At 45.6% G+C, this 13932-nt stretch overlaps 1 protein-coding gene, 1 long non-coding RNA gene and 1 other non-coding gene across 4 annotated transcripts in view; 2 read left to right on the top strand and 1 right to left on the bottom strand.

Moving 5' to 3' along the window:
• Positions 1–42: 42 nt before the first annotated feature.
• The window catches only part of LOC148216136 (uncharacterized), a 34897-nt gene continuing 21007 nt past the window's right edge, over positions 43–13932 (top strand). The window contains exon 1 of the long non-coding RNA XR_015796015.1: positions 43–1106. This is a non-coding gene — a long non-coding RNA (uncharacterized LOC148216136). The remainder of the gene's footprint in view (positions 1107–13932) is intronic.
• LOC112542483 (U11 spliceosomal RNA) lies at positions 1091–1231 on the top strand. Its single transcript, XR_003086228.1, has one exon. It is a non-coding gene; the product is annotated as a U11 spliceosomal RNA (small nuclear RNA).
• The window catches only part of LOC103051926 (discoidin, CUB and LCCL domain-containing protein 1-like), a 34908-nt gene continuing 25673 nt past the window's right edge, over positions 4698–13932 (bottom strand). For both annotated transcript variants that reach the window (XM_088140098.1, XM_088140099.1), the window contains 4 exons: positions 9768–9858; positions 8882–8919; positions 7961–8083; positions 4698–6081 (listed from right to left, as the gene is read on the bottom strand). In XM_088140098.1, coding sequence (XP_087996224.1) covers positions 5576–6081; positions 7961–8083; positions 8882–8919; positions 9768–9858 — 758 coding nt within the window. In that variant the 3' untranslated portion in view covers positions 4698–5575. The remainder of the gene's footprint in view (positions 6082–7960; positions 8084–8881; positions 8920–9767; positions 9859–13932) is intronic.

Below are 13932 nucleotides of genomic sequence, written 5' to 3' on the forward strand. Positions count from 1 at the left end.
GCGCAGGCGCCAACTCTGGAGGGTGCTGATGGGAGTTGTAGTTCGAAGTACCCGGAGGGAAGTTTTTTATGGTCTGACTCTTACTCTGTGCAGGCGGACAGAGGTTGTCCGCTCGCAGCACGTGCCTGTCCAGGTGAGTTGTGAATTTAGGAGGTTTACTGGCATAACATAAGCTTAGTTATTTTTGGTGAACCTACTTCCTTTGGCTAGTTATTCTTCAGCGCATTGTGCCGACTCGGAAAATGACTTCATTCAGCCCGCAGGCTAAGCGTGTTGTGTGAACAAAGCAGAGAGAAGGGCAGGAAAGCCAGGGGATTTTTGCACTAATTTCCTCGAAGGGAAACACCTGATCTCCCTCAGAAGTAATCCTCAGACTTGGAGACGGGAGACTCCAGTGCCAATCCCAAATGCGCTAGAACTGCGTTCGCACGACCCACAGAATCGCAAACTAGCCGAGCCCCTTTTGGCTTCTGCAGCCCAAGCAGGCGGTCGGTTTATGGTTCAGCCGGTCACACGGGCCTAAGAAGCAGAGCTCAGCCCACCGTGGGTCAGCGTATCATGCGAATGCAGTCAGGCTGTGAACTCGGGCTGACTCGGCGTTTAATTCGGCAGGTCTGGGTGCATTTTTTTAAAACCAACTTTCAAGTCGAAAGGAAAAACCGGGAGACAAAGATGCGTGAGCAAGCTTTACTTGGAAAGGAATTGCCTTGCAGCTCAGCTGAACTGAACTGATTTACTCCATCGAGGATGCTTTGTTCTTTCAGTCCGGGGCTGGTGCTCACGTTCACGGAAGTTAACTAACGAAGCTAATTAGCCCCCTTCGCTTCCCGCGCCAAGTCTGCATTTGACAGGTCTTTAGGAACTCCGAGAACTTCTTCTACCCAGAATGCCGCGCGTCAATTTGCATATCAGAAAAAGAGAAAGGTTGCCGGTTTTTAAAGTTGATGCCCGATATGGAACCGTCGTAACGGCGGCCGTGAAGCCGAACCTCTGCGAAGTTGACTGGTGTGGTGGCAGTTTGGGGCCCCTCGCTGTGACGTGGATGAGCGTCATGGATCCATTGGGGCCCCGCGGGAGGAGCGCGCGTTTAAAAAAGGGCTTCTGCTGTGAGTAGCACATGGAGAGGGGTGGCTGCGGCTCGCTCCTTTCCGTGCGGAATCGCTATCAAGAGATTTCGGAAGCATAATTTTTGCAATGGGGGTAGCTGGTAATCGCTTGTTCTGGCTCCCCGGCTAATTGCAGTTCAACGATAGCTTTCGGGATGCCTTAGAGTTAAATGTTGGTTTGTTAGGCAGAAAATACAGGTCCTTGTTTGTGTGGGTCTTGCTGTCTCAGTGGGTTCTTAATCTTGGGAGTGGTAGGAAGTTTGATGTAGGAGTGTTGGGAACAATATGTTGTGTCTGACTCGTGATCCCATGAACCATATCGCACCACACCTTCCTGTCCTGCCTCCCTGAGTTTGCTCAGTTTCATGCTCAGTTTCATGCTCATTGCTTCAGTGATGCTATCTAACCATCTCATCCTCTGCCGTCCTCTTCTCCTTTTGCCTCCAATCTTTCCCAGCATCAGGGTCTCTTCCAAAGAGCCCTCTCTTTGCATTAGGTGGCCACAGTATCTGAGCCTGAGCTTCAGTATCAATCCTTCTGGGAACAATACAGGGTGCTGCTTTGTTTGCGCTGGTGTTTGTGGCTTGTAACTTCATTATTTTTGTATTTATTTGAATTTGAAGTTTGTGTTAGGGTGGGCTTTTTTCTTCTTGCATTGTCCCTGAATTGTTTGTAAGCTATGGGAGCTTATGTGCATTACATACATGTTTTTGTGTGTGTGCCTTTGGGTCATAGTTGACTCCTGGCGACTGCCTGGACCAGTCCCTGCAGTTTTCTTGGCAAGATTTCAGAAGTGGTTGGCCCTTGCCTGCTTCCTAGGGCTGAGAGAGAGTGACTGGTGGAAGGTTACCCAGGTGGCTTAGGGCAGGGCTAGAACTTGATCTCCCAGTTTCTAATGCAATGCCTTAGCCACTACACCAAACTGGCTCTTTGTGTGTGTGTTGGGGTGTCCTTTTTAACTTTATCACCCAGATTTTGGGCAGCAGCTGTGCACCCTCTGCACTTCATCATGCATAGATTTAGTTCAGGCACAGATTGTCTAGGTGGAGAGAAGTCCTGGCCCTCCTGGTAGAAGGGCCTCATAAATGCTGTTCTCTTTACCTGTTCCCTGTCCAGGTATTTGGGTGTTGTGTTTGGTTACACTAAGCCAATGTGTTGGGAAATCTTGGCTAGTCTGAAATTGCACTGTCCCAATTGCTTATGGATGCCCAACACTCTTCTTCCAACTGAGCTCCACTTCTGATGACTTAATTGCCTCATCCTTGTAGGAAAGTAGCTTGCTGCTTCTGGCATGTTTTTTCAACTTACCAAATTAGCCTGTACCCCTAGGATTTCCTTAAGGTCTCCCATCCAACTACTAACTGGTTATACCTAGGTTTTGGGTGCTGCTGTTTAGCTTGGTACAGAAACTCAACAATTAAGGTCTAAAATTCTTTAATAGAATCAGTCTTGACTTCTGGCGACCACCTGGACAAGTCCCTGCAGTTTTCCTGACAACATTTTTAGAGGTGGTTTGCCCTTTTGCTTCCTTCCTAGGGCTGAGAGAAAGGGACTGGCCCAAGCTCACCCAGCTGGCTTTGTGCCCAAGGTGGGACTAGAACTTAGGATCTCATGGTTTCTAGGCTGGGGTCTTTACCACCATACCAAACTGGCTCTCAAATAATGCCCTAGCCCAGGACAACAAATTACAATGGCCAACTATAATGTGCGAAATTGAAGCCAAACAAACCATATTGTGATGGAGGACTTGGATGAGGAGGTTCAAGGTCATGGGGAGAAGCATCTCCTCAGCCCACAGCCTGAGCGTGTGAGAGCAAAGAGGATGAGACTGGCACCACCCTAAGGAATTCATTGTGTTTAGTTGCAGACTTTGGGAGTTAGAGTTAGTCGGGCGAGATTCTGTCTAGCAGGTGCAAGCTAATAAGTAAGTGAGCAATTCCAGAACCATCTCATGGAGTTTCTTGGGCTGAACCTGACACATATTATGACTTCATCTGCAGAGTGAAGATTAAGCTAGGTAGCAGCACCTGTTGACCTTGAGCCTGGATACTACTTGGATAGGAGACCACAAGGGTGTTTCTCAGCTGTAGATTAGACTGGGGATTTGGGGGCGGGGGGGGCGGGAATCCCAGAAGGCAGCAAATGACTTCTCTATGATGGCTATGGGATGGTCCCATGCTATCAGGAGCTGAGCTTGATTTGAAAGTGACTTTTTTTTTTTTGGTGGTACAAACCCTATCTTTGTAGAGAGCTCTTAAACCAGTGTTAGGAAGTATTTGCCCATTCTTGAAGTCAAGGAAGAACAGTACAGCAGTTCACTACAGTAATTCTCACCGTATAAGAGGAGGTCCTAGTTGTGGCGGGACAGTCTCTCAGTTACCTCTCTGAAAACCACCCGGAAAGATATGAATATTCTTCACTAGCAGTGGGGCTGGGGAGTCTGTGGTCTTCTAGATGTTGCTTACCTACAATGTTTCATGGCTGGGGCTTCAAGGAACTCTACTTGAACCACATATGGGCATTATCTATAAAGTCCTGCAGGGCATAGGACCTGGATACCTGAAGGACCAACTGTTTCTGCCTGCCCAATGCAGCATGGGATCAAGGAAGCATGCCTTCTTTGTCATGGCCCTCACCCTCTGGAACAGCATCCCCCCCAGAGATATGGACAGCACCCTTTCTCCTGGGGTTCCGAAAAGCACTTAAGACCTGGCTGTGTTTGTGGGGCCTCTGGTTTGATTTGTTACTGTTCTGATTGTTTTAGCCAGGTTGCCCGTGGTGATGTATGTTTTAACTGATTTAATTGTTTGGTATTTGTAAGCCACCCAGAGTCTATGGGAGCTGGTGGCTATAATAAATTTAAATAAATAATAAATAATACGGGAGGCCACAGAACCCCCATCCCTAACCATGTTTCTTTTTCATTACTGTGAGATGCATGTGAGTGTGTATACCAGTGTTTCTCAACCTTGGCAACTTTAAGATGTGTGGACTTCAACTCCCAGAATTCCCTAGCCAGCCTGGCTGGGAAATTCTGGGAGTTGAAGTCCACACATCTTAAAGTTGCCAAGGTTGAGAAACACTGGTGTATACACTGAACTATGCTAACACCATGTTTAACCACTGCATGAACTTTTAGTATAAAAAATAGATGTACAATATGGCACAGACTGTATCTGAGAACGCACACTGAGGCAATGCCATGTGCAGAGAGTTCACAGGAAGGGCACTTCACTGATAAGCTAGTTTCTGAGACATTTTGTTTCGCACATGGCTATAAAGGCTTTACAAACCAGCCCCTTGGCACAGACGTGCTAGGGCAGAATATAGCATACATACCTGTTGTCTGTCCCAGGTAGCACTGTGTGTTTGCTCCTATATGTATTTACCCTTAATAAAGTTTGTGATGATCACACTAGCTTTCAGCTCCTCTTTCTTGGAAATATCCCATGGATATTGGCCCCTGGGGGGCATTCACATCTGGGCATTAAACAGAATGCAAACTTCTTCCACACATAGAGAAATCTTCTGATTTCTCATTTCTGAATAGGAACAAAAATGAACAACTCAACGCTGATTTGTTAGTAATAGATGGCAAGGAGAGGACGGGAAAAAAGCAGCAGATGTTTAAAATTTGGTTTACAAAATATTTTTCAAGGGAATAGTAATAGAAGAGCTCCCCTGAATGAAGTTTGGCTCTTTTCTTCCATTGGGAATCTCATAACATGATGTGCATGTGTTATTAACAATAATTATATCTGCAATGTAGCCAAAAGAAATCATAGATGCAGTCCCTCACCCCCACAACTCCACTTGTTTTTGGACTACAGTGCAGGCAACCAAGGACTGTTGGAACACTTGTCTTTCTTCTGAATTTAACAACCTGAGTCTTAGCTGGAAAGTTCCCCGGCCTGGGCGTGGAAGGTTAGCATAGATAGAATGAACCATGGTCCTTTGCAGAAGTACCAGCTGGCCCTGTTGTTGGGTAGAGTGAGGCAGTGTCCTCAGATGGCCAATACCAGGAGGTAGCAGCAAAATATATGGAGAAGAAAAGCCGTGTGCCTGTCTGGTTGTCCTGGGTCCCCCAACCTAGCCTGCACTGAAAAATACAATTCCATCATCAGCATCCAAGTAAGAATGAATCCCCTGGCTGGTCGATGTTTGCACGTTGAAGGAGAGACGGTGGCATCTTGTTCTTTGCAAACATCTGGGGCCAGCCTAGGAACCCAGCAAGGAGCTGAATGCAGATTCCATCGGAAGAAGGTCCCAGCTTTAACTACTGGAGTCTCATTGCTTAAAAAAGAATCAGGCAGCAATTGGTTGGCCATACCTCTGCCTACGACATGGAAAAACTGTGACTGGTCACGTCATTTTGAACTTGAGCTGAACTTGGTGTGAAGCTTTGGGTCCTTCAACAAGATCCGCCTTTTTCACAGCAGCCCAAGGGGGAGGTTTCCTTTCTGCAGGACTCACAAGGGCTTGTGATAGACGTGTTCATAGGGTGAGTTCCTCTGCTGGAAATAGCGGCCCTGCAATGAGGTGGTGCGGACTCTGTCTCCCAGGCTTGGAGTCCAATCGGGGTCAGTTCGGATGGATCTTTCCTGCTGGCCAACCTCACCTGCTTGGCTGTCCAGCTTCTCCACCGGGCACTGAGTTGGGAAATCATATTGCAGTGAGGCTTTGGGGGCCCCCAGTGGGGCTAGGGAGCCCCCCAGGCTTTGGGAGAAAGGGAGCACTTTGATATTGATGTTCATCCTGCAAGGGCCTCTCTCCAGCGCTGCAGGCTGCTCAACAAAAGGGGTGGCGTACTCAGGCTCCAGCGGCAAGGGCTCGGTGTATTCGTGCTGCCTGCCTGGCACATCGTAGGGATTCACCACCAGGGGGAGCGTGTAACCTTCGTCCATGGCAGGCTTGAAGGTGGACGGGGCCGCCTGGCAGCTGGGGCTGACTTGAACCAAGTCTGGCTCGGCATATTCTGCAAAGAAGGAGGGGGTGAGGGAAGAATGAGACATTCCTGTAGGATGACGGAGACATGACTCTGGAAACCCTGAGTATGCTGCAAGCATGCTGCCTCAATGACAGCTCTAAATGCTAGTTCTGGGTTGACTCTTCTGCTTTTGAGGGCATCTGATCAGATGCCCAAGGCTGCTTGGGGCAGTCTGGGTTTCCTAAAGCAAAGAATGAGAAGTTCCCCACACCCATCCCATGTACAAAAGCTGACTAGACCAGCAGTTGAATGTAATTTCAGAATCAGCAATAAGGCCTCATCTTCCACTGGCAAAGGCAAAAGACGAGTCTCCCCAGACTCAGAGTTGGTGTGACACACTGCTCTCTCTTCCAAGACCTTATTATGACCTTTCAATATCTGCTGACTGAGTGACTCTCATCCTCTGTCTAATGATGGGACCGGCCCTTCATACAGATTACTGGGTTCTGTCTCCTCTCTGTCTCGTGCAGAGACAACCAGATTCCATTCAGTGTTGGAGATAATCCAAGTAGTTGCTAGACGTCACGCATATTAGAAGAAGAGGACAGACACTACCGTATTGTCTTTTAGTCAAAGGGAGCAGTGATTGGCACAGCCTGAAATCTGTTTTATACCTAAGAGAGGCTAATGTGTCAGGCCCACAGGATCATCCAACAATCCCAAAGTCTTGCACATTACAGATCTGAAGGGTGGAAGACAGGGAGAAAGATGCGTTCATCTCATACAGTTCTAGAGTCTTCATTTGTTCATGTGTACAAGAGCTACCTCCTTCAACCTAGTGCCCTCCAGGTGTGCATTACAACTCCTAGGTTGGCACTGACTAGGGTGGAGGAGCTATTTCTCATCCCACATTGAGGATACCACTTTGAAGGAAGAGAGACATACCAATTCTCCTTCTCAAGACTGGACCTCTTTGCTTTCAATGGAGAAGAGAATTGGGAAACCAACTTCTTTCATCAAACTGAATGAGAGGCTGGTAGAAAAAAAATGCAGAATTTATTCTGCACTTCATTAGTGGTAACCTTGTTTGGCTGAATATCCTTATAACTCATTTCAGAACTGCTTCAAGTCTCCAAGGAAGCAGACACAGATAGTGGCCAGGGCTTGGCTGTTTGCTTAATTCCCTTCCCTTTTTGAGCTGCACATTTCTTGACTTTCCATGGCTTTGATCGATGCCCTCTGGGAGCCCTTGACACATCCCCAGCTCCAGAAGCTGCTCCAGTTAAAGCTGGGTGGGTCTCTGACACGCTGATGAGGGGATGTTCCTAGAATCTTCCTGGTTTTCTGCTTTCATTCTGCCAGCCTGGTACTGCCCCATGAATGGCACTGCCCCTAGCTGCTGCAGAATGCTGATGGCCTGCTGCCCAGCCCCTCTGCCCAGTCCCTCTGCCCTTCTCCCTGCTCTGCTCAGCATCATGGAGAGCAACCAGGATTAAATAGGCCAAGTGTTCAAGTCCAGCTGTGTAGAGTGAATAGAACAAACTTGCTGCTCGCAAGACTGTAATTACATGATGCCTGAGCTTGTGAGAGTTGCTTCTGGACAATAAAATGTATTGGTCCAGAGCTACGTTATGGGACAAGAAACCCCTTCTTTAGAATTAATCTGATTTGAAAGGAACAAGCAGGTCATTCAGGAAAGACGTTAGCTGGACCATACATTGCACTCAGCCATCACGTGTAGTGATTCTACAAACCCAGCTTCCCAGCAAGACTTAAGACTTCTATGTTAAGGCTTAAAATATATTCCTTTGGTATAGGTCCTCCTGAACACCTACGGGATTGCACTATGATTCTACACTTTCCAATATTAAGGCCAGGAGAAGAGGATACATGATCTCTTAGGTGGCACCAGGAGAAAGTAACCTACCTGGTGACTGAGCTCCAGTAAGATCTACTGGTGTTGCTGGCCCAGGAAAGGGGGCAATTTCAGAGGCAGATAGTTGCAAGTTCCCCCTGGAACATACCTGGCTGGCTTCTGGTATCAAGTAACCTAAAATGGAATTGCAGGATTATCTAGAGAAACCAACAGAAGCTAGAAGCAACTGTGCATATTGCAGTTCAAGTACTTTTTGAATTACATTTGGAGAAAGAGCAGAATGATTGGTTAGAGAAAGCTTTTTCTTACTGTAAGACTCATGCTGGCTTGCAACCACCAATCTTATCTGGTAATTATGAACTCACCTTCCATGTGTGGATCTTTGTGTATCCAAAGCAGTAATGTGTATTTTACGCACAGGGAGGACAATGGTGGCAGGCTTGTAAAGCCTCAGTATTTTCAGAAGTATCAAAGAAGGGAAAAAGAAATTAAACTCCCTCCTGTTTCCCTAAAGCAGTGTTTCTCAACCTTGGCAACTTTAAGACATGTGCTGGGGAATTCTGAAATGCTGGCTGGGGAATTCTGGGAGTTTAAGTTCACATGTCTTAAAGTTGCCAAGGTTGACAAACACTGGGCTAGAAGGTGTTCTTCATTTATTGAGGATGTGATGTGCTACACTTCTCCCAAAGCTGCACGCGGTTATAAGAAGAATGCCCTCTTCTCCAAAAACCAGTAAAACAGCTTAAAACGATCATCGGCATCCATCCAATAAATCCTGAGACATTAATAAAAAGCCACGACTTTCCTGAAAAGGCAAAATATTATTTTCAAACTGATGTGCAAAAGCCTCAGATAAGCAAATCTGGATGTCTGCACCAGTTTGGTTTTGCACGTAGGATCTGCACATTACCCCCAAACAGGACAAACTTCCTTCTCTGGTATTTTAATGCTCTGCATCATTTGGTGCTTTACCTTTTATGACGCTACAGTCATTCTGGGTTGGTGCCTTCCTGCCAAAGAGAAGAAGAGATGCATAACGGGTGGGTCGAAAAGCACACAGAAGGTTAGAGTGTCTGTTTATGCTGTAAGAGCACTGTCGTGGCAGTGCTGGGACTGAGATCTAATCCACAAGATACAGACGCAGCTGGAAGAGCTGTAAAATGGACTTGTGACCTGGGTTTGGACCACTTTGTCCCTCTGAGCCTATCATTTAAAGCCTGGATTAAATTCTTGAACACGCTGTAATGGTCCGATTAGGTGGAAACCATTTTTCCTGGCTGGCTCACTGATTTTTTTTCTAGGGGGCTGAAAATCACAGTGGATGGGTTGATGATAATAGACTATGAGCATGGCCAAGATTTTCTGGGTCCTCCCCAGCTTTTGTGAAAGGGTTCTTCATGTTTTAAACTATGTTAAGCTCTGTTTTAGGATTTAGGCTGGACTTCAAGTGTCCTCTATCTCAAAAACACCAGTCCTGAAAAAAACCCTAACCAGAAGGAAAACTCATCCCCACCATGCTCTCTACCATCCAGTGGTGCTTTCCTGAGGCCTAAAAGCATTGCTGCAAATAAATTGGATGCTAGAGTCTGGTGCTTCGCAGCAGGTCAATTTACTGATGTTTTAATAATATTTTTCTAATGCCAGTGGGTTGGGTGGTAAAAGATCACGTTGCCTTCCCTTGGATTGATGTCAGTGGAGAACACGCAGAAAGGTGGCCCTACGGTTGGATTCACGGGTCTCACTATAATGGGGTTTGCTGGGTTTGAGCTTCACATGATGTGTGGACCCATGACTGCAGCAAGATTGAGTTCAAAAAAGTTCCAAGGGGAAAGAAAGGCAAGGAAGGAGCAACACTCACCTCTTCTTACAACAGAGGAACACCAGCAGCAAGACAGTTGTGGCAATCAGGAGCGAACCTCCAATCAGGAACATTGCCAGTAATGGGGGACCTGCAAGGGGAGGGATTCAATCACCAAAGGCTGCCCCCCATAGCAGTATTCTAGGGTTGGACTAATTATGGAGCATGGTTATTTGAAGTTCAGAGCATACTAGGCATCATGTGAAGGCAAGAGATGACGTGATAGCATCATGGGAACACACAGTCATTGAATAAACCACAGGATGTTTCATGGCACTAAATTACACCTGGAAAAATGATTTGCTGGCTTTAATTGTTATGATCTGGACTGCACTTACACTCTAAATCATGGTTTAACACTAGTTTACTGAATGAACCACATTTTGACTGGTATGCACAACACCTTAAGTCATAAACCATAGTTAGTTCTTCCAGACTGTGGAAGCTTATGCATGCTGTTAAATAAAAAAATAAAATAACATAAACACGCTAGATCCCTGACGCTTAGTACAAAGTATAGATCTTTGTGTGATAGGTGGACAGGAACACAGCCTTTATTTGTGGTTTCCTGGCTTATTCCTGGTTTGTTTTTCTTTTGCAAACAAGCAGCTGCTAACTTATCCACAATATGAGATACAAGTTAAAAACAGCAAAAAAGTGGGGAGGGGATGAATCAGAAATTGGCCAAACAAGCCATGGTTACTTTGCTCATCTGTAAAACCAACTGTGGTTTGTTTCTGGTTTATTTTAGTTTTGGTTAAAACAAAGCATGGCCCAGTGTGATGTGCAGATGTCTGGATAATTTGATTTAGATAGATGTCCCCAACCTGATATCCTGAAGATGGCTAAGGATTACAACTCCTAACATTGCTAACCAGCTTGGCCAAGGAGATTCTGGGAGTTACAGTTCACATATCTTGGAGAATGACAGGTTGGGGACAACTGATCTGGTTATATGTCAAACTGAAGCATGCCCCCATTAATCCTAATGCCACCCAACTGCTTCAAGAGGTAAAATCCATTTGTGGGACCCTGTCCATAGCTTTGTGGAGACCAACCGCACGGCTCAGTCATTTCCAGAAATATCTTGGGCAGTAGCAATAAAGTTATGATTTTCTTTCTATTTTTCCACATGGCTCCCTGAAGCTTTGCATCATTTGTGTGTTAACTCTTGTAATTTAGAACAGAATTTCAGATCGGTTGATGCCTTTTCATCCTTGCGAGAATGACAGGATAGTAGAGTACCATGAACCAGTTTTCCAGCATTTACTTGTTGGAGGTGGGACATGATTTTGACCAAAGTAATGATGCCAGAGAAGACCTTGTCTTCCTAGGCCATCTCTCTAGGGCAGTGTTTCTCAACCTTGGCAGCTTTCAGAGGGGTGGACTTCAACTCCCAGCAGGCTGGCTAGGGAATTCTGGGAGTTGAAATCCACCCCTCTGAAAGCTGTCAAGGTTGAGAAACACTGCCCTAGTCCAAACTATCACCTCTGACCTCCTGGGGAAATAACATGGCTGTGCAGTGCTTCAGATCAGAGAGAGAAGAGGTCTTTTAAAGCACTTGGAGGGGGTGCTCACAAAGCACCTTATTGGCAACTTTTTAAAGCAGCCGTAGCTTCTCCCAGGATCATGTGGTTGCCCTCCATGACTGCAATGCAATCCTGGGAAAAGACACCGTTGGCTGAAGGAATTGCCAGCATTCTGCCTTGAATCAGCAGCATTGCACAACCCCCTAAAATAATACAGTGGCATTTTGATCTAAAGGATTGGTTGGGGGGAGGGTTATCCCTTCTTCCTGAACGTCCATTAAATATGAAAGGCCATCACCAATATTCACATCATGTTCATGTCATTATGCAAGGAACATAGTGCAAAAAAGGAGTTTAAAGTTCATTTAACATTATTTTAAATGCTTCAAATGCACCAGACCTATCCATTATTAGGGGGCATATCCAGGTAGACGTTTGGCCCGTTGCATCTGGGATCTGGTAAATGGTGGTAGAGGTTTCACCGTAACACAGATTTTTCCTCTCTTTCCCCAGTGTAGATGGCAACTGTGTGGGTGAGGGTGAGAAAAAGAAAGCGTCTGTTCCAGGATACTTGGAATAGAATGTGATGGCAGTAGATGTGGGCATGAAAGGGAACATATTAATGACAGCATCACTGCTCCTAACCAAATCCCAGTCCCGCTTCAAATTGGCTGGGATACAAACAAGCAAATCAAATCACGGATGTCCAGCATCATGTCCTTTTTTTGGCTGACCTGAGTCACCTGCTGTATCTCCACTTTGAGTCCCGAGAGAACATCAAGGAAAGGGACAGGAGGCACCCGCAAGAAAGGCAGGCAGGGAGAATGGAACAGTATAAAATGTTGGCATGGCTATGGCTGGTTTTCATTTGCTCTTTCAAGGAGGAAATGGCTGATGGGAAACAGAGGAAGACAGGAACAATCCAACAGGAAAGGTGGTGCGTTAGCTTGTGTTTGCCTAGCAGAAAGGACTGGGTTGTCTTTCCAAGGTGGATGGTAGTGGCTTCTGCATCAGTAGATCTGCCATTCCAAAGTCCATCATGGAGTTCTTCCCTTATCCAAAAGGAAGACATCAAAAAAGCTTTCCTCCCACAGAACGCGATATAACCCTGAAGCAGGAAGAGCTAGGGAGGACTTCAGAGTGGTAGAACATCAACAGCACCACCGTCAGCTCCCTGCCAACAATCAAGCAAGCTCAAACACAACAACCAAGAGAAAAGAAAAGAAAAATTTAAATACCCTGTGAATGAAGTAGAAAAAAAAGTATCTTATCACAGGAGAATAAGACTTGCAGAATTGCTAGACCAATTTTAGTGCACCATAGCTCCCATTTTAACCACCATTATGCAATGTCTTGCCTTCACACCAGCTTATGCCTTCTATTAATTCAGATAATGTCAGACCTTCAAGGTAGGTCAGATCAGGAAACAAGCACCACAAGAAATACTAGAACACTATTGGTATAGACTATCATTACAGATTCTTGAAAGCCTGACAACGCTTCTCTTTCCCTCCCTCTTACACTAAAGAGAGTCAAGGCAGGGCTAACTTGAGTTTCTTTCTCCCTACTACTTGTTTTTCTGGACTAAGTTCACATTTTCTTAATGGCTGCCACATATCTTCTTCAAGACCATCTCTGGACTCCTCTACAGGTCAATCGTCCATTTAATTCTAGCTGACTGGAAGAATCTCTTCCAACATTTCAGGCACATTTATTTCCCAGCCCAGCCTGAACATGGAACCAGGGCCATCTACATGCAAAACCAAGGCTCTGCCACTGAGCTTTAGCCCTTCCCAATGGATAGACAGTCGATGAGTTCATATCTAAGCAAAAAGCAGTGAGAAACTGCCCTTTCATTGCCTACTCCAGCTGCTAGCCGAACTGTTCTCCTTTGTCTTCAGAGAGGCTACAAGCACTAATAACTTGGGAAGGTGAGTAACCGGGTTGTTTCTTCTGGAGATGATTACAGATCATTCTGTGAACCATAACATTTTACAAATGAGCTCTTTTTCCTTCTATGCTGGATCTTGTTTAGAGCTGTATTTTTATTAGTTGGTGAACTCGGGTGCTGGAGAAGACTTGTGAGAATGCCACAGGTAGCCATGAAGAAAAATAAATGAATGATAGAACAAATCAATCCAGAGTTCTCACTTGAGGCACAAATTACATTTTGGACACATTGTACAAAGGCCTAGCTCTCTCTTGAGAGGTCCATAATATAAAAAAAAGGTAGGATAAAAATCTAATAATAAAAATCCAATAATAATAATAATGCTGGGAAAGGCAGAAGGAAAGAGAAAAAGAGGACAACCAGCGACATGGTGGATGATCTCAATTACAGTGGCAAGGGGTGCATTGTTTGAAGACCTGAAAGGCCAGGTTTGGGACAGGTCAACCTGGAGAAAGTGTATCTGTTTGGTCACTAAGAGTCAACACTGACTTGATGGCACATATTAAGATACTCTGAGAATCTTTCAGGCTGAATAGTGGGAAATAAATGTTTAAGTAAGGTTATACATCATAAGGAAGACACTCTGTGTGTGTGAGAGAGAGAGAAAGAGACCTGAATTAGGCCATGAAGGAAGTGCTCAGAACCCTCCCCTTCCCTCCCCCATCTGACTGTTTGACTAAGCCAT

This window comes from Python bivittatus, unplaced genomic scaffold, assembly GCF_059951505.1.
Source record: "Python bivittatus isolate LINGU-HERP-01145 unplaced genomic scaffold, Pbiv_v1 ctg000310_np1212, whole genome shotgun sequence".
Taxonomy (NCBI): Eukaryota; Metazoa; Chordata; class Lepidosauria; order Squamata; family Pythonidae; genus Python; species Python bivittatus.